Raw genomic sequence first — 20,091 nt, 5'->3', positions numbered from 1 at the left:
GAGCACTACATTCTCACTTTCAAGTCGGCTTCGGCAAAGCCACCTCTCCCTATGAGCTGAGCGTAGGGCCCCTTGGCCGCTAGGGGACCCAGACCAAAAAACCTCAGGAACCCAGTCAGGTTCTTAAAGTACTGCTGAGAATTAGAAAAGTAGAAAACACAAGGTGCAATTAAAAAATGTGGTAGTACATAACCATAAGCAGTTTCCCACTTGTCAGTCACTCAATTAGCCCATGTCAGCTAACACTTCTTAAATTGGTAGGTAATCATAACAAAATTATCATCCAGACCGCAGGGCATATGCTCAGGGGGACTTAACTCCCCATCGATTATTATCCACTCTCACACTGATATCATATGAATTTGGCATAAATCAAGGGCACCTGAGTGGCGCAGCGATCTAAGGCACTGCATCTCAGTGCTAGAGGCGTCACTACAGACCCTGGTTCGATCCTGGGCTGTATCACAACCAGCTGTGATCGGGCGTCCCATAAGTCGCCGCACAATTGGCCCAGCGTCGTCCGGGTTAGGGGAGGGTTTGGCCGGGGTAGGCCATCATTGTAAAATAACAATTTGTTCTTAACTGAAAAATTACCCACTGCCAAGTGGAGGCACTAAAACCTTTTTTCCTTCAAGGTGGGCAGCTAAATCTCACTTAAGGCCCTTAAAAAGGCGACAAGGCCTACTTATCAAATGTTATTTTCTCATCTGTTATCGCAACACAAGAAACAAAGTAGACGTTAACGTATAAAACTTTATTCACATATTTTACATGAGCTACAGAACAGCTATGTTAGTTTGAACCAACAGTGGCTGCAGAACATAATCAATAATTGAGAACTGAAATTGGACTCATGATCTGTGCACTGTTTCTGTGAGTTTGTCACTGTACATGGATTAAACTAGATGATTCTGTTCCAGCGCCATTTGAAATTATATTTCCTGTATCTTCAGGGAGCATGAAATAAAGAGACATTGCTGTGCTGTCCCTCAAGCTGCAAAGCTGGGTCTTGTTCATGCATGAAGAGTGAAAAACCAAAGTAAATGTTAAGGATACATACCCCTCCAATATATCAGATCTAAATTATAATAAACATATATACACACAATGCTCATGTTTAGACAATGGCTACCTATGTAAACAATATTTCAAATAAGAACACAAATTTGAATGTGAAAGTCCCTGTAGTAGAGTGAGTTGACACTGATTTCAAGTATTCTCCTTCTTGCAGATAGAGGGAAATTATCATGAATGTCTGGCTTGTTGTGGTTTGAAAAAATGTAAACCAAATAAATATAAATATGTTATTAGAATGAATAGATTACTCAATAGGCTAGATGATATGATAGGGGTAAAATAGCCAAATAAACGTAATCATTCAATATAGGAAAGTAGCTTAAAGGCGTGCCAGTTTGGTCCCCCCCAAAATTTGAAGAGGAATTATCCCTAGTTTGGTTTCACTGTTGCCATCTTGTGGCCAAATCTGTTCGCTGCAAGCATGAAACCTTGTTCGCATAAACACAAGCAAGCAGAAACATAATTTCAGTGGTAAATACAAAAACATGTTTTCTTAAGTATTTAACATTTTGTTCTCCAGTTTGATTCAAACAAAGAGTCAGAGTGCCTTTTTGATCTCCTTTCCCTTCCTCCGTCTCTCATCCCTCATTCTCCTCGACCTCGGTGAAGATGTCACTGAAGAAGTACTGGGACACGTTGATGGGTTCCTCGTCTGCTGAACCGCTGTCCACACAGGGAGACGCACTGGGCTGGGCGGCTGGCACCTGAGAGGACTGGTGGAGAGAGATGGGGAGGGGGAGAGAGAGGGACAGGATATAATACAAGATCATACCCACAACAGTAGGTTTTTTGCAAAGTTCATAGGTAAAATACTGTATCACCAGATGTTGTCCATCTCTTTACCTCAGTAGCTGTAGTACACAGGGAAGTACTGGGCTCTGGGTTTGAGTGTAAGGCCAGGGCATCAGAGGGTTTTTCCTGAGTCACCCTGGTGGAAAAATCTGGCTTAGTGGTGGTTCTGGTGGCTCTAGTGGGGGTGGTGGTGTAATGCATTATGGAAGGTGAAGGCATGGTTCTGGTTGTGGTGGAAGGTTCAGGAGCAGCCCGTTTCCCCCCTGGGCGGGTGGTGTTGACCTGGGGCCTCCGAGCGGCTGCTCTGGTACCTCGGGGGGGAACAGCTACAGGGGAGGCGTTCTTATTGGACATGAAAGACAGGAATCCTCTGGGTCTCCTACCAGGCCTGTAGGGGGAAGGAACATACAAAAGATTTAAAATCAATAATTATTAACACTCCTAATCAATCGAATCAATGGAAGACAATCGAATGTGTCCTGTCAATTAACTATAATACAACAGCAGGTCCTTTGAGCTACTAACGACTTAATCTTTAATTGAGGAGTTCATAACTAATAGATAGAGAGTGACAGGTATAAGAACGAATGCATTTCAGACAAATCACCTGCTCAAGGGGCCACTCATAGCCAGCGGTGTAATTTGACGGGCAGCCTGAGACTCCGCCCCTGAACTATTGTCCTCCCCTCCAGTCGGCGTGTGCTCGGTCTCTGTACGATCGAAACAGCCCACACTCCCCTGCTGTGATGCAGTTCCCGTGACGGTGGGGCCTGGCTGGGCCAGGGGACTGGAGGCAGTGAGGTGGTAAGTGTCTAGGGTGGTAGTGGTCAAAGAGGGTGTCTGGTCTGGGGTAATGGGTGACACAGCCTCCTTGGCAGGGGCCGAACAACTGGTCTGTTCCCTTACTGCAGTGTTAGGTCTCACCTGCAGTTTGTCTACTTCGCACAAGCAGAGACAGAATTATATTAGGAGAATTTTACACAATAAAATGGATGGACGGATGAATGAACGGAATCGAATGAATGAACGAACAAACAGACGATGGAGAGTAAGTGTTCTACACATTGTATGAGATGCACTACGGTGTACTCTGTGCCCACCTCTCCTGGCTCTCTCTGGCGCTTTCCTCTTCTTAGGAGGATGCGTGTCCTCACTCACCGCATCAGCCATGGAGTCTTCTGAGGGTTTGGCCGAGGCACACACACCTACTGGACCCGCCGTGGAGCCAGACTCCACTTCCTTGATACTGGTGTATGAGGGTTGAGGAAGGACCTCATCCACTGACATAGGCTCAGGGACTTCACAAAGGACACCAGCATTCCCTTTCTCCAAACCACCTCCGGGGGCAACAATATCACTGCTGAAGGAGAGGAGAAGGATATGTAAGGTGAAGGGACAGAGTGCACAAAAGAGGGACGAAAGAGAGAAAGAATGAGGGGGAGAGAGGAGATTTTCTCATTTGGGAGAAAAATTGCATTTGGGGGGGTGGGGACTGAGTGGAAAAGGGGTTAGTGATGACTGACAGGCACTAACCTCTGCTGCAGTTGAGTGCCTGCGTCTGGTAGAAAAAGGAAAGGCTCAGAGAGGGTCTGGGATGTGCAGCCACTCTCCTCCCCTGCGGGGAGCACTGGGATTTCAGTCAGGGAGAGGATGAATATAGGCTCATCCGGGTCTGACTGGGTCTGGTCCAACGGAGCAGTCGACACAGACGTTTCTGAGTGCTGTATGAAGACAGCATCACATTGTTGCGAGAAAAAGCTTCCCTCCGTAAAGACAGACATATCGCCCTGTGAATATAAACGTCGGACACACACAGATGAGACGCATATCTTAGGAGCACATTTCTACACGCAACCAGACATCTTCGGGTAGGAATACAATGAATTACCTGGGTAGAATCAATAACGTCAGTAAGAGAGATGACTTGGTGAATCTGTTCCATTTCCTCCTATGAATACAAACAAACACCACACACACAGATCAGAGACTTTAAAAACACACTGGGGTAATGCAACCGGCTAAACCAATAGCTGACATTTATAATAGCCTTACCTGGGTCGTGTCGATGATGTCACAAAGGGGGGAGACTTGGTGGATCTGTTGTATTTCCATGGGAACCTCATCAGCTTCCTCTGGTGTCTGGACTTCAGTGCTTGGCCTGCTTTCTGGTACCTGGACTGCAGAGCGCGTAGCGGCTCTGGCGGTGAGACCCAAGTTGGGTTTGGGTTTAGGTAAACGGGCCCTCCTGGTTGGGGGACCTGTCTGTTTGGGCTGTTCCGAGTCTGATGTCGCTGACTGGGACCCTCCAGCACTGAAGGAAGATGAACTATTTTCCTTAGGGCCATCGTGACCTTTCACCTCTTCTGATGACCTCAGAGGTGACTCTGGGACTATGGGTCTGAGTGTAACTGGACCTGGCTGCTCAAGGCTTGAGGTGGGCTGTGGTTGTGAGAGTATGGTGGTATTCTGTGTGGATTGTTGTTTTGAGAGTGTGTTTGTGCTGGAATTTAGTGTGGGCTGGGGTGGTTCTGACTGTGTGGTGGTATTCAATGCAGGCTGTGGTTTTGAATGCACTCCTCTGGTTCTCTGAATGGGCTGTGGTTCTGAGAGTGTGGTGGTAGTCTGTGGTGGTTCTGACAGTGTGGTGGTAGTCTGTGGTGGTTCTGACAGTGTAGTGGTAGTCTGTGGTGGTTCTGACAGTGTAGTGGTCGTCTGTTTGGGTTGTGTGGTCCTGGCAGCCCGTCCCAGATTGGGTTTGACCTTAGGGAAGTGGCTCCTCCTGCTCTGTGAGGTTGTCTGTTGCTCTGAGCTCTCTGACACTTCAGAACCTGATTCCACCTGAGAGACGTGTCCAATATCAGTCCCCTCCCTCTGTCTGAGAGGCCCCTCTATGGGTGGATGAGGGATGACTTGGTGAATCTGTTGTATTTCCTCCTATGAATAAAATCATACACACCCTTTACAAACACACTGTGGTAATGCAACTGCAACACAATCAGACATCTTTGTTAAACACATTAATTTGTAAATAGCACTTAGGCTAAACCAATAGCTGATATTTATAATAGCCTTACCTGGGTCGTATCGATGATGTCACAAAGGGGGAAGACTTGGTGGATCTGTTGTATTTCAATGGGAACCTCATCAGCTTCCTCTGGTGTCTGGACTTCAGGGCTTGGCCTGCTTTCTGGTACCTGGACTGCAGAGCGTGTAGCGGCTTTGGCGGTGCAACCCAAGTTGGGTTTGGGTTTAGGTAAACGGGCCCTACGGGTTAGAGGACCTGTCTGTTTGGGCTGGTCTGAGTCTGATGTCCCTGACTGGGACCCTCCAACACTGAGGGAAGAGGAAGTATTTCCCTTACGGCCATCGTGACCTTTTACCTCTTCTGATGACGTCAGAGGGGACTCTGGGACTATGGGTCTGAGTGTAACTGGACCTGGCTGCTCAAGGCTTGAGGTGGGCTGTGGTTGTGAGAGTATGGTGGTATTCTGTGTGGATTGTTGTTTTGAGAGTGTGTTTGTGGTGGAATTTAGTGTGGGCTGGGGTGGTTCTGACTGTGTGGTGGTATTCAATGTAGGCTGTGGTTTTGAATGCGCTACTCTGGTTCTCTGACTGGGCTGTGGTCCTGAGTGTGGGATAATATTTGTGGTGGGCTGGTGCTTGGAGTGTGTGGTGGTGGTTTGTGATTTTGAGTGTGTGGTAGTTCTCTGTTTGGGCTGCGTTTCTGACTCTGTGTTAATACTCTCAGTAGGCAGTGGTGGCTCTATGGTGATAATCATGGAAGGCTGTGGTTCTGAGGTTGTGGTGATATTCAGCATAGGCTCAAGTGGTGGTTCTGACAGTGTGGTGGTAGTCTGTGGTGGTTCTGACAGTGTGGTGGTAGTCTGTGGTGGTTCTGACAGTGTGGTGGTAGTCTGTGGTGGTTCTGACAGTGTGGTGGTAGTCTGTTTGGGTTGTGTGGTCCTGGCAGCCCGTCCCAGATTGGGTTTGACCTTAGGGAAGTGGCTCCTCCTGCTCTGTGAGGTTGTCTGTTGCTCTGAGCTCTCTGACACTTCAGAACCTGATTCCACCTGAGAGGCGTGTCCAATATCAGTCCCCTCCCTCTGTCTGAGAGGCCCCTCTATGGGTGGATGAGGGATGACTTGGTGAATCTGTTGCATTTCCTCCTATGAATAAAATCACACACACACACACACACACACACACACACACACACGTAATTCAACTGTAACACAAATCAGACATATTTGTTGGAACACATTAAATTATAAATAGCATTTAGGCTAAACCAATAGCTGATATTTATAAAAGCCTTACCTGGGTCGTATCGATGATGTCAGAAAGGGGGACGACTTGGTGGATCTGCTGTATTTCCATGGGAACCTCATCAGCTTCCTCTGGTGTCTGGACTTTAGGGCAGGGTCCAGTATCTAGTCTCTGGACCTCAGATTTGGGTCTGGAAGCCACATCTGGCGCCTGGACTGCAGAGCATGTTGCGGCTTTGGCGGTGCAACCCAAGTTGGGTTTGGGTTTAGGTAAACGGGCCCTGCGGGTTGGGGGACCTGTCTGTTTGGGCTGGTCTGAGTCTGATGTCCCTGACTGGGACCCTCCAGCACTGAGGGAAGAGGAAGTATTTCCCTTACGGCCATCGTGACCTTTCACCTCTTCTGATGACGTCAGAGGTGACTCTGGGACTATGGGTCTGAGTGTAACTGGACCTGGCTGCTCAAGGCTTGAGGTGGGCTGTGGTTGTGAGAGTATGGTGGTACTCTGTGTGGATTGTTGTTTTGAGAGTGTGTTTGTGGTGGAATTTAGTGTGGGCTGGGGTGGTTCTGACTGTGTGGTGGTATTCAATGTAGGCTGTGGTTTTGAATGTGCTACTCTGGTTCTCTGAATGGGCTGTGGTTCTGACAGTGTGGTGGTAGTCTGTGGTGGTTCTGACAGTGTAGTGGTCGTCTGTTTGGGTTGTGTGGTCCTGGCAGCCCGTCCCAGATTGGGTTTGACCTTAGGGAAGTGGCTCCTCCTGCTCTGTGAGGTTGTCTGTTGCTCTGAGCTCTCTGACACTTCAGAACCTGATTCCACCTGAGAGGCGTGTCCAATATCAGTCCCCTCCCTCTGTCTGAGAGGCCCCTCTATGGGTGGATGAGGGATGACTTGGTGAATCTGTTGTATTTCCTCCTATGAATAAAATCACACACACACACACACACACACGTAATGCAACTGCAACACAATTAGACATATTTGTTGGAACACATTCAATTATAAATAGCATTTAGGCTAAACCAATAGATGATATTTATAATAGCCTTACCTGGGTCGTATCGATGATGTCAGAAAGGGGGACGACTTGGTGGATCTGTTGTATTTCCATGGGAACCTCATCAGCTTCCTCTGGTGTCTGGACTTCAGTGCTTGGCCTGCTTTCTGGTACCTGGACTGCAGAGCGTGTATCGACATTGGCGGTGAGACCCAAGTTGGGTTTGGGTTTAGGTAAACGGGCCCTACGGGTTAGAGGACCTGTCTGTTTGGGCTGGTCTGAGTCTGATGTCCCTGACTGGGACCCTCCAGCACTGAGGGAAGAGGAAGTATTTCCCTTACGGCCATCGTGACCATTTACCTCTTCTGATGACGTCAGAGGGGACTCTGGGACTATGGGTCTGAGTGTAACTGGACCTGGCTGCTCAAGGCTTGAGGTGGGCTGTGGTTGTGAGAGTATGGTGGTACTCTGTGTGGATTGTTGTTTTGAGAATGTGTTTGTGGTGGAATTTAGTGTGGGCTGGGGTGGTTCTGACTGTGTGGTGGTATTCAATGTAGGCTGTGGTTTTGAATGCGCTACTCTGGTTCTCTGACTGGGCTGTGGTCCTGAGTGTGGGATAATATTTGTGGTGGGCTGGTGCTTGGAGTGTGTGGTGGTGGTTTGTGATTTTGAGTGTGTGGTAGTTCTCTGTTTGGGCTGCGTTTCTGACTCTGTGTTAATACTCTCAGTAGGCAGTGGTGGCTCTATGGTGATAATCATGGAAGGCTGTGGTTCTGAGGTTGTGGTGATATTCAGCATAGGCTCAAGTGGTGGTTCTGACAGTGTGGTGGTAGTCTGTGGTGGTTCTGACAGTGTGGTGGTAGTCTGTGGTGGTTCTGACAGTGTGGTGGTAGTCTGTTTGGGTTGTGTGGTCCTGGCAGCCCGTCCCAGGTTGGGTTTGACCTTAGGGAAGTGGCTCCTCCTGTTCTGTGAGGTTGTCTGTTGCTCTGAGCCCTCTGACACTTCAGAACCTGATTCCATCTTGGAGGCGTGTCCAATATCAGTCCCCTCCATCTGTCTGAGAGGCCCCTCTATGGGTGGAGTTTCTAGATCGGGCGTATCACTGCTCTGAGGCAATGGGACAGATGCCGTTGATGTGGTGACTCGGATAGAGGCCGTTGTTGTCAAGGTGACTGGAGGAGAGGATGTTGTCGTGGTGACTGAGGCTGTTGCCGTGGTAATTATGACACAGGCTGTTATTTTGGAGCCTGGGATAGAGGCTGTTGTCGTGGTGACAGGAACAGAGGCTGTTGTTGACGAGGCAACAGGTACAGAATCCTCAGCGATTCGTGATGCCTCAGTGACCCTAAGATATTCAGAAGGAATGGTGCTAGTTTGTGATTGGTCAGTGGGCTGTGGTGTCATCTGGTACAGTTGGTCCTCATTGGAACGTTCTTCCGTGATGATATCATCTGCTCCGGCAGTGAAGGCCTCAGCCGCCTGAGACAGGTGGGTGAGGTTGCCGATGGCCAGAAGGGTTCTAGCTGCCTCGTTGTAGCTCTCCTCAGATACTGGAACACAGAGTGGAGAGGAGAAGAGAAACAGTTGAACATTCAATAGTTAGTGGTGTGAGGGAGAGCGTTTATATTTTGTATAGATTTTTTTACTTAAGAGGATACAATAGATATCAGCTCTTGAAAGGACCAACCTACCTTCCATGTTATCTGGAGACAGGAAGTCTATCACATCCTAGAACGAAGAAAACAAAAACGTTAGTCCTCATAACATAGACAGAATCTGGAGCAAAACAGCAGCTGTGCTTGACCCAATTGGATGCTTTGACCCAGTGATTTCAATTTAACACCAAGAACTTCTGAAAGGTGCTATATACTGAATCTCAAATATGAAACTATAACCAGATTTCTATCCAACCATTTAATATGGATGAATTGCCTGACACATGAAAAAAGTCACGAACGGACTGATGGAAACCATAAATGCTGGTACAATTTCAGAAATGTTGAGAATTTGTTAGTTCGACATCTTTTAGTGTCTGGAAAATGTATTATGTGAGAAATGGCGGTGAGAACCGCCTTAATGCGCAAATAATAATATAATAACCATCAGAACGTAGTAAACTTGAGTCACGCGATGATGTGTGGTCCTCCCACTACCAAGCATGCAGTTTATTAGGCTACAGATGAAATAAACTTCACAGGGTGGTGAAAGTGCAGTGATGAGTTTGATGCTCCTTTCCCATAAATATCAAGGGACTTATTCTGGTGACATGATGATCGATGCTTGGCTGCCGTTTTGACAAATAAAAATCCCCTAAAATCCCATAATGTTGGGAGGCGACCCACACTGTATCTGCGAGCTGTTGGTATATAACTCTTTTTTTTTTGTTTGCGATGAACCATCAGTAGAGTTGAAAAGGCGATGTAAACCCATTTTACTTGTTCCCCCCGGGCACTTGGGAATTTAACCGTAAAAAGTTATTTTTATGTGCACTCCGTCATCACACACAGCCTTTTATCCGCAATAAGTCTGTTTGATTGAAACATCTCTGGTAGGAAAATGCTTATATATTTTTTTAATGCAGATTTGAGAATTTTCACCTGAAAATCTGTCACTAATTGGATGGAAACCTAGCTATTGATGACAAAATGTTGATCAAAAACATGGATGAAGGAGGGATGGTAGACAGACAGGACAGGGCACATGATGACTTACTACTAACAGGTCCAACTGATGTTCACAGGGCACTGTGCCCATTTCACCAGCGTGTGCCCGCTCGCATGACGAGTCAGGGCAGAATGCATCATGGGAAATACCCAGGACATCAGGCACGTTGACAGAGATATCGAGCTGTGAGCGGGGGAGAGGATGACAGGATGGAAGGGAGGTTACAGGATAGAAAAACCATGCATGATAAATAAATGAATAAAAAGACATACACCGGGTCGGTTGTGCTGGGTTTTCCGACGTGTAGGACAACTAAAGCGGTTTTGTGAATAGCAAGTCGGAGAGTGAATTAAATGGGTAAACCAATGAGATGCAACTGTGACTGGATAAAATAATAATAAAATAACCTAAAAGTAAATACAAATAGATCCATTATGTAGGATCTAGATCACCGGGGACAGTAGAATAACCTTTTTCAAAGCATTGAGCTAACACATTCCATAGTGGCTCAGATTTGTTCTTTACACATGGACCCTTCCAGCAACTATGGTGCAATTATGGTGGAGCAATTAAAGGGGATGTGTAACCAGGCCAGTGCATTACAGCTAAGCTCAGTAGTGTGTAAATGGTAAGTGTGTCACCCCTTTTACCTCCTCCATGGTCTCCTCAACCTCTGTGGCGACAGGTTGTGGCGAGCGAAGGCTCATGGGAATGAACGCAGGTGCCTGATTCTCCTCCTCTGGGCTTGTGGGATTGTGGGTGTCCTCCTCGGCCTGCGCCTCCTCTCTCCATGCTACTTCTTCCTCATCTTCATCCTCATCTTCAGACTGGGACGCCCTAAGGGTGACCAGCTTGGATTTCCTAGCCGCTGATTGGCCCATCCTACCTGGCAGGGCTGGGCCAGGTTTGATTTTGGCCCTCCTGGTAGCTGGTTTGGATTTGGGCATGGTGGAGGGGGATCCGTCTGAGGCGGGAGTAGGGGCAGAGTCTGAGGGCGAGTCCCCATCCTCCTTTGCAGGGTAATTCAAGAGCTGTGTCTTTTTGGGTATTCTGCCATACCTGAAATACATTAACATAGTTAGTTTTACTGCCATCTGTGGCTGTGACCCTCTTCAGTTATGTAGGATCAGTGTGCGTGTGTACCTGGTGGGTTTGATGGGTTTATCACTGGCTTCTTCCTCCTCTTCCTCAGATGAAGAGAGTTTACCAGCTTTCTTCTTCTCCTTTTGACTGACTGAAGGGGAAGCATCTTTATCTACCTGAAAGTAAGTTACAGTAGAGGTTGGACCACACAGACACTCAACTACTTTTCAGCTACTGAGGTTCAGACAACAGTCTTAGGGTTTATAGAATGTTACAAACATTTACGATTAAATTTGTCACAGGACAAAGACCTACCTGTTCTTCAGACAGCCCTTCTTCAGTGTTCTCCTCCTCTGTAGGTGTGGCCCCATCTTTAACGTTAGGCTTGGTATTGGGCTCGGGGCCCCTCTGGCCCCACTTCCTACCCAGGTTAGGAAGAGGTCTCTGGGATCGGCCACGGGACAACTGGGCTGGTTTGATCACCACAGGTCCCATGGCTGCTTCCACAGGCTCTTCTGCCTGCTTTGAACTAATAAAAAATGCATCATAATTATTAAATCTACAAGATGTAATCTTTTGGGCGACTTGACCAAATTCACATAGAAATGCGAGTTATAGATCTGTCATGCTCATTGAAAGCAAGTCCAAGAAGCGGCAGATCTGTTCTATGTACATTATTTCTATGCTTCCCGTTCTTAAATTATTATTTTTTTTTGTCTTTTACTTTCGGTTTTGTACACCAGCTTCAAAACAGCTGTAAATACAATATTTGGTTATTTAAAAAATATTTCACAGGGGTTTAGATGGCATAATGATTCTCTACAAAAACTGAAATTAGGCAAACTAATAGACTTTTAGCAAAATGGAAAAGCGATATCTGCATACTGCGCCTTTAAAAAGGGACATTTATAAAAATGTTCAACTTCATAATCAACATCTCCAGCACCACCCCAACATCAACATATGTGAAAATGGCACATTTCTATGTATTGTTAGATACAGGAAGATAAGTCTTTCCAGTGACGACGACGTCGGTGTGCATCATGATATTTTAACCCATTGTGAGTAGGCATTGCCTACTAATTGGTTGAGGATGTCATTAGAAACACTTCTCTTTCTTTATATTTTTCCACACAAAACATAGAAACACTATTTTCATAGAGGACTCTCCATGACCAAAAGTATATGGACACCTGTTTGTCGAACATCCAAAATCATGGGCATTAATATGGAGTTGGTCCCCCCCTTTGCTGCTATAACTGTCTCCACTCTTCTGGGAAGGCTTTCCACTAGATGTTGGACCATTGCTGCGGGGACTTGCTTCCATTCATCCACAAGATCATTAGTGAGGTCGGGCTCTGATGTTGGGCGATTAGGCCTGACTCGCAGTCAGCGTTCCAATTCATCCCAAAGGTGTTCAATGGGGTTGAGGTCAGGGCCTTGTGCAGGCGGTTCCACTGCTTCAGAGACCAACGGCGGAGAGCTTTACACCACTTCTTGAAGCTCCCGACGAGCAATTCTTGTGCTGACATTGCTTCCAGAGGCAGTTTGGAACTCGGTAGTGTTGCAACCAAGGACAGACGATTTTTACGCGCTTCAGGGGTCCCGTTCTGTGAGCTTGTCGCCTACCACTATGCGGCTGAGCCACTGTTGCTCCTAAACGTTTCCACTTCACAATAACAGCACTTACAGTTGACCGGGACAGCTCTAGCAGGGCATACATTTGACAAACTGACATGTTGGAACGGTGGCATCCTATGACGGTGCCACATTGAAAGTCACTGAGCCCTTCAGTAAGGCCATTTAACTGCTAATGTTTGTCTATGGAGATTGCATGGCTGTGTGCTCCATTTTACACCTGTCAGCAACTGGTGTGGCTGAAATAGCCGAAATCACTCATTTGAAAGGGTGTCCACATAATATGTATAGTGTATGTTGATGTTGGGGTGGTGCTGGAGATGATGAATATGAAGTCTAAAAATTATTTCAGCACTTGACACTTTTTCTCTTAATGTAAAGAACAAAATAGTTGACATTTACAAACTGCAAGTGTTACCTCTCTGGAGGCCCTGCCTCAGAATCTTCAGGTACACCAGCCTCTTCTGAGGAAGCAGAGGAAACAACGGCAGTAAGTAAGATAAATAATGAGTTACTAGATTTGGTATATTTTCACTTTGTTATATGGCTACTGTGAAAAGCACCACTGAAGTCGTGGAAGTTCTACCGAACCTTGATCACTTGTTATTAGGTCAATCTTCTTTTTCTTTCCATCCTTTGCTTCTTCAGGAGAGGACTCTCCTCCACCATCCCTACTTTTGCGTTTTCTCTTAGGGGTGGGAGCGGAAGAAAGCGTGGTCCCTTCGTTAGAGACGTTCTCGTTTTCCTTCTCTCCCTCCACCTCCTCTGTGTCCATCTCCGCGTCTAACCCCTCCTCCTCCACATCGCTCAGCTGCTTCGCTGCTTTCTTTTCTGATGGACAGTGAGAGCAGAGATATTGAGACTCATACAGGGAGCAAGGACGGATAATGCGTGGGCTGAAGACATTACTACCTTTTAACTATGAATAATGTTCAAGAAATCACAACAATTTCACCAGATTACATAGGTGAGAGATGCCATACTGAGAATTTCAGGCATTGACTTTGTGGTGGAACTCCCGACATGACCAAATAGGTAGTAAACAAGGAAATGTATCTTAGTTACCTTTCTGTTTGATTTTTTTCTTGATCCTTATCTTCTCTGTGGGGGACTTGTTATTTTTGTTCCTCTTTGCCTCTGCAGCCAAGATCTTCTCCAGGAGACTAGTGAAGAACTCATGGTCCAGCCTGCGTTTCTCCTCTAAATCAAATCACATTTTTGTTGGTTAGACACACATATATAGCAGATGTTATTGCGGCTGTAGCGAAATGCTTGCGTTCCTAGCTCCAACAGTGCAGTCAGAACAGAGAAAAGACCAAGATGAATTGGATTCCCGAATCACGTCTATAACGGTAAATTCCTTCTGAAGAATTTTTCAAAACTTACTGAAGGCCTTGTCTATCCTCCAGCTGTTTGCTCTCTCCTCTTTCTTGAACTTGTTCTGAAAGACAAGAAACAGGAGAAAAAATTACAAACCGGCAGTAACACAACCTAGTGCAGTTGTATAGTGCTACAGCCCCAATCTACAGTATTTAGGGTTGGGCGGTACCCAGACCTTCATATCTTCATTACCATCCTTCTCATCCTGGGTTTTATGGTATTAGCAAATTAGTACACAATAGGGTGCCAAAAACACACAAAAGAAAAGCCCATTGGGCATCCATTACCAGAATGCTAACAAAATGAGTGCAAGTAATGGCGAATTTCCATGGAGGCTGCGAGCTAAATATGCAAACGAGCGCAAATGAAGTCGATTTCACCCCATGCTTCCTGAAGCACCTCCCACAAGATGATTGGCTTGATGGGCACGTCTTAAGTCCTTGTTAGCGGCCGTGACGGTGGCACTGGATTATCCTCAAAGCGGGCAAAGAAGGTGTTGAGTTTGTCTGGAAACGTGATGTCGGTGTCTGTGACGTGGCTGGTTTTCTTTTTGTAGTCCGTTATTTCCTGTAGACCCTGCCACATACGTCTTGTGTCTGAGCCATTGAATTGTGACTCCACCTTGTCCCTGTACTGGCAATTCTCTTGTTTTAATTGCCTTGTGGAGGGAATAGCTACCGTCTATATTCAGTCATATTCCCAGACCTCTTTCCATGGTTAAATGCGGTGGTTTGTGCATTCAGTTTTGTGCGACTGCCGCCATCCATCCACGGTTTCTGGTTAGGGTAGGTTTTAATAGTCACAGTGGGTACATCATCTCCAATGCACTTCTTTATAAACGCACTCACCAAGTCAGCGTATAGGACGATGTTGTTCTCTGAGGCTGACCGAAACATATTCCAGTCCACGTGATAAAAACAATCTTGAAGCGTTGTTTCCGATTGGTCGGACCAGCATTGAATGGTTCTCGTCACTGGTACATGCTGTTTGAGTTTCTGCCTATAAAACGGTAGGAGCAAGATGGGGTCGTGGTAGGATTTGTCGAAGAGAGGGGCTTTGTATGCATCACGGAAGTTAGAGTAGCAGTGGTCGAGGGTATAAAAAAATGAGGCCTCAGGATGTATGGTTTCCAGTTTGTATATAGTCCAGTAGTGTGTGTGTGTGTGTATGTGTATGTGTATGTATGTATGTATATATATATATGAGATGTGAGATGTTAGTACATTACATTTGATATATATATATATAGCCCTGTGCCTTTACAATTCAGGTTATGTGACATGAACAACCAAAACACAGGGCCTTACTTATGGGGCTAAATCAGGAATAACACTATAATAAATTACACAGCTAAGACTATCAGTGATACCTTGATCTCAGTGCGACCGCGGTGAGGGAACAGCTGTCCAATCATGGAGAAGTCTGTTCCCACCATACTGATGGCCAGGAAGAACATGTCCGTCTCTGAAGAAACAGCACAAAGACTTTGTTATAGTAGTTTTGGTTTCAACATGCACAAACATAGGTTAAACGAAGGTATAACTGATGATTAAGTAAATATTGGGATAGAGTAGAGTTCTATTGGACCCATGTAGTGGTTGTCAGACAGACCTTTGTTGGACCAGGGCTTGACGTGTGTCCCCTTCCTGAAGCTTGAGTAGGTGGTTGTGGAGCCACGCTCAAAGATGGGGTCTCTATCATCAGCTGGGTTGGGCCCTTTCTGCCTCAAGACCTCCACCGTCAAACTGGGACACACACACACAGGGAGAAAGTTAAGTAACATCCAAACATAACAAGATTGGGGTGAAGTCCAATTCAGTCAAATCAGTGAGTCAATTCAGGAAGTAAATCAAAAAATTGCTTTTCAATTAGGAAACAGAGACGTCGCTGACCTCTCCTCATCGATGATCAGAGAGCCGTCTTCTGCCACCTTCACCCGCGGGACCATCACCCCATCGTCATCCTCATCTTCATCTACATCTTCATCTCCCTGGCTGGCTATCTCAGCTGGGGCCTCCGGTGTTGGGGGTCTTTCAGGTGACCTGTACAAGACAAAGATGATAATTTCACAGCTCACTTGGTTGTTACATTGTGAGATGATATTTCACACACCTTATTGCCTGCCTAATATATATTTTCTAGAAATGTAAAATAAACTTGAACATGATACGGTCTTACTCTTCTCTTGGTGGGGTGAGTGGGAGGACAGTCTCATTCTCCCTCTGTTCCTCTACCAGATAAGACCTGGAAGGAAAACACAACACAGGGAACTTACGCCTCAGAAAAACCTTTAAAATAGAACATAGATTTACACTGACTGTGCCCAACAAATACCCCCCCAAGAATCACACCCACTGAAGGTGTAAGCTTACGTCATGGGGTTGGTATCAGGCAGGTAGTAGATGAGATCTCTCATGGTCATTTTAGAGGGATCTAGTGTGTATTCGCTCACACACACCTTGGCTTTGCTCCGTTTCTGCACGTTCAAAACATCACAATGTTAAAATTCAGTGGCATGACATGCATCTAAACAATGACAGTAAACACTGTGCTCTGTTGTCATCTAGCAGCTTCTCTTGGTGACAGCAACAACTGGTTTAACTGAAGAACCTCTGCTATCTAAACACAATCAGTGTGAGTGTATGAGATATGCTAATTCATTGCAGTTCTTGGTATCTTCAAACATTGACAGTGCCTAGAGAAGCATTTAACATAATAATCCTACATTCTGTGCAGATTGTGTGTTTTCAAACATGCATAATGATGTTAGCTTCACAAGATTACATTATCCAGCCTAAAACAGATTGACGTGATCTTAAGCACATACAAATGAATAACATTGTACGAATTGGAATTTGTAAAATACTAATTAATTTTAAAAAATAAAATCAGGACATAACAGAGTAAATGGATGATGTTGAATACAGTTGTGCACAATTACTGGGGATCTGTTTTGGCTCGTGAGCGCTACTTTCAAAATTACTGGGTGAAATTATACAAAACCTTTCTAGCATCACTTTATTCTTTGAACTAAAGATCACCAGTGAGACTAAAACCAATCTCACCTTTTCCTTGTTCATCTCCTGTCTCAGCAGCTCTCTGAGCTTCCGGGCCTTAGCCAGCCTCTGTAGGTCTGTTGGGTCATTCAGGAACCTGCTAAGCCTGGACTTCCCTGGTGCCAGCCCGGTGAGCCCACCAGACACAGACCTGGCGACCAGAGTCTTAGCTCGCTCTGATACTGAGATACCCTCTTTGTCTGGAAGGGAGGACGATGGGACCATCTCTAATGGAGTGGATGGAACTTTAATGATTGGTGTTTTTTTCAGGAGATCTGATTGGATGCTGCCTTCGCCTGGTGCCTGCGGGGTCTGTTGTGACGAGGATGAGTTCTCCACTGCCACATTCCCCAGAGAGGTTGTTGTAGGGCCTGGGGAAGCTGGGGACAGTGGCCTGGGTTTGGGCTGTCCTTTGGCCTGCCTACTACCTCCAGAGGGCCTCCGCCTTGGGGATCTCATGCCCTGTGGGGGTCCAGAATCTGGCTGGCTGGGGGCCTCAGGGGTTGGAGCTGGAGTCTCAGTGCCCGCTTTCACAGGGGACTTGGGGGTCCTGGGGGAGGAGCGGGTGAGGGCTGGGGTGGCGGCCACCCGGGGTTTGGCAAGGTTTGGCATGACAGAGAACCGCTTCCTCCTTTGAAGACCGGCAGAGGGGGTGCTGCTGGAAGCCTCGCCATTTGGGTCTTTTCCATCCCTATACCAAAGACAAAAGGGTCAGAGACAATGCAGACAATCAGCTAATACGTGAGCAACACTGAACCACAGTCAATGGATGGTTGTTGGGGCAAAACCAAGTTTAAACCTAGTCTGATTAATATGTATATACAGCCTGAAGCCAATGGCTGCAAAATTGTGTAAATGTTTCTTATGAGCCAGAATGTATAATACATTTACATTTAAACTTACTCTTCAGGTGGTCTGTGCGGTTTGGCTTTTAGCCGCTTGAAATGTGAGACAAATCTCTACAGGAAAGTATTATTTACTGTGACAATAAATGATATATTCTGAATCAGGGGAGGATGGAAAACAATCCAGACCTTTTTTGTGTGACTTTTTCATTTATTTCTATTTTTTTCTTCAGATTTCCATTTTTAATTTGTAATTATTTTTAAAATTAAGGTGTGGATTGTTCTACAATATAACATTTTCATTGCCATGGCATGCTTAGTTCAAAGCTATTGACGAAATTAAAAAAGATCCAATACAAAACAACCTTTACCTTGGTGCCAAATCATATACCTACTTGGCTCGCTAAAAAACAAAATCTGGTAAACAACACTTTCCTGTGGATATTTTGTCTCAGATTTTTAGCAAATGAAGGACAAACCGCACAGACAACCGGTATACTAAGTTAAAATGTATTTTTATTAAACATTTACACGATTTTGCAGGCATTAGCTTCAGGCTGCATATACAAATGAAGTGAATTACAGCCTAATTCATCAGACTAGTTTAAACCATGTGTACGACCCATGTTACCTTGAGTAGTTTTCAATTCTACAACAAAATGTGAAATCCTACAAGAGATTATAAACCTCCAGAACAGTCACTACCAGCCACACCTCTGCATTTACACATTTAGCTGTAAAAATGACTATATAATACATTTGATTCAATTATGGATGTTGAATAAGGCAGCCCCCTGCACTTCTCTGATTCAGAGGGGTTGAATTAAATGCAGAAGACACATTTCAGTTGAAGGCATTCTGTTGTACAACTGACTAGGTATCCCCCTTTCCCCATTGATCGATTGGCACTCACTCTCTGGGTGTGGTGGACTCTGTGGAGGCTTCTAGCACTGCAGTTGTGGTGGTGTCCTTCACGCACTGGCCCCCTGCCTGGGGAAGGTCCTCGGAGACTGCAGCTTGAGCCTCCTGGGAAGGTGGAGTGTCCTGGGAGGAGGCTGGGGCTGGCCCTCTGCCTGCTGGCCTGACGTTCGGACGTACACTGATCCTGGATCTGCGAAGCATTCTGTCCTACTGCAGAGAGGCTGTGACACGGATGATGACATTAGCTATAAGAAACATATCAGAGCTCAGGGTTGCTAGCAAGCGAACTTTTATATATTTGGCAAATGACCATCAATGGCTTGTGTATAAGCTAGTTAGCTACTAAATGCATCTATTGACTGCAGGAAGTCTGCTCAGCTGCTAAATGTCACTCACTGGCTCACTTATCTTCTGACTCAGCTAGCTAACGTCAGCTACGTGTCAGTCACATACCACAGCTGACTACCACGGGTAAGTCAGCTAGGGAAATACACCAGAAAACGTAAAGTGAGATAGAGTAAATACAATTTCAGCTCACTATATTTTGTTAGCTAGCATGTCTTACATAGTAGTAACGACGAATGAGCATTATTAGCGTGCTAAAAGTTGTAAACTTGCTAACAGTTAGCTAGCAGTCGTTCTTTAGACGTCTAGGAAAGTAATGTAAGCAATGTAATACTGCCACTTCTCCAAATACGTATCGTAATCCATAAAAATACAAACCTCGTATTTAATGGTCAGCTTTTCGATATATATTCCATATGGTCGACGTTTTAATCCAAGTCTAGCACAATGCACACACACGAGTCCACCATGATGTTTTCGATGACGTCAAAGTGTCATTCGTGAAAGGGATTGTGGGAATAGTAGTTTAAGTGATTGAAAGGCCAAAAGTTGTTAGAACAGCAACTCGTGTTAGTGTTATTTCTACATTGCGAAATTTAAAGGGACCGGTCCAGAATATTATTTGAATGCATACTAGCTAGCAGTACTTTATTTAGAACATGATTTTAAAGTAGGTATATCAAACACATAAGTCATCACATCATAGGGCAGGAACCTTGAGTCAAATTCACCCACTTTAATTTTTCTTAATCAGGGGCACTAAACAAACTCAAAAAGTACAATGTGACTTAACACATGAATATGTATTAAAAAGTCAAATCATTTAAATATCAGCGATTCTGGCAACAGCAAAAAAAAAAAAAGAGTCACACAACCCATTGTATGATCAAAGTGCAAATAGTTTGGGTAAAAGTAACCTAGGATTGTGTTACATTTAACCAGGTGCTTTAGTCTGCACTCATTACCAAAGTATCTATAGGCTTATTTGGATAAGGCAAGTATGTATTAGCAACCAAAATTGCATATGAAT

The 20,091-nt window shown here is 45.4% G+C and overlaps 1 protein-coding gene across 8 annotated transcripts; it reads right to left on the bottom strand.

Annotated features, from left to right (window-relative positions):
- Positions 1 to 739: 739 nt before the first annotated feature.
- LOC118387874 (mediator of DNA damage checkpoint protein 1-like) lies at positions 740 to 19,587 on the bottom strand. Of its 8 annotated transcripts, none has more exons than XM_052525933.1 (27): positions 19,440 to 19,587; positions 18,709 to 18,937; positions 16,960 to 17,641; positions 16,267 to 16,370; positions 16,073 to 16,138; positions 15,787 to 15,936; positions 15,506 to 15,639; positions 15,264 to 15,358; positions 13,901 to 13,955; positions 13,580 to 13,714; positions 13,106 to 13,345; positions 12,933 to 12,978; positions 11,192 to 11,405; positions 10,937 to 11,052; positions 10,444 to 10,852; positions 9,842 to 9,976; positions 8,821 to 8,857; positions 7,184 to 8,679; positions 6,187 to 7,047; positions 4,944 to 6,035; positions 3,922 to 4,803; positions 3,758 to 3,817; positions 3,403 to 3,656; positions 2,970 to 3,229; positions 2,477 to 2,807; positions 1,921 to 2,257; positions 740 to 1,790 (listed from the first exon to the last, which is right to left on the bottom strand). In XM_052525933.1, the coding sequence occupies exons 2-27, from the start codon at positions 18,915 to 18,917 to the stop codon at positions 1,656 to 1,658; spliced, it is 8,535 nt and encodes a 2,844-aa protein (XP_052381893.1). In that variant the 5' UTR covers positions 18,918 to 18,937; positions 19,440 to 19,587; the 3' UTR covers positions 740 to 1,655. The 8 variants fall into 8 exon arrangements, with proteins under 8 accessions (XP_052381893.1, XP_052381895.1, XP_052381896.1 ...); XM_052525935.1 differs by having other exon boundaries at positions 2,477 to 2,804; XM_052525936.1 differs by having other exon boundaries at positions 2,970 to 3,226.
- Positions 19,588 to 20,091: the final 504 nt, after the last annotated feature.

The sequence above is a fragment of the Oncorhynchus keta genome, chromosome 9 (genome assembly GCF_023373465.1).
Source record: "Oncorhynchus keta strain PuntledgeMale-10-30-2019 chromosome 9, Oket_V2, whole genome shotgun sequence".
NCBI lineage: Eukaryota > Metazoa > Chordata > Actinopteri > Salmoniformes > Salmonidae > Oncorhynchus > Oncorhynchus keta.
The sequence above is the reverse complement of the archived record's forward strand: the minus strand, read 5'-3'. Positions and strand labels throughout refer to the sequence as shown.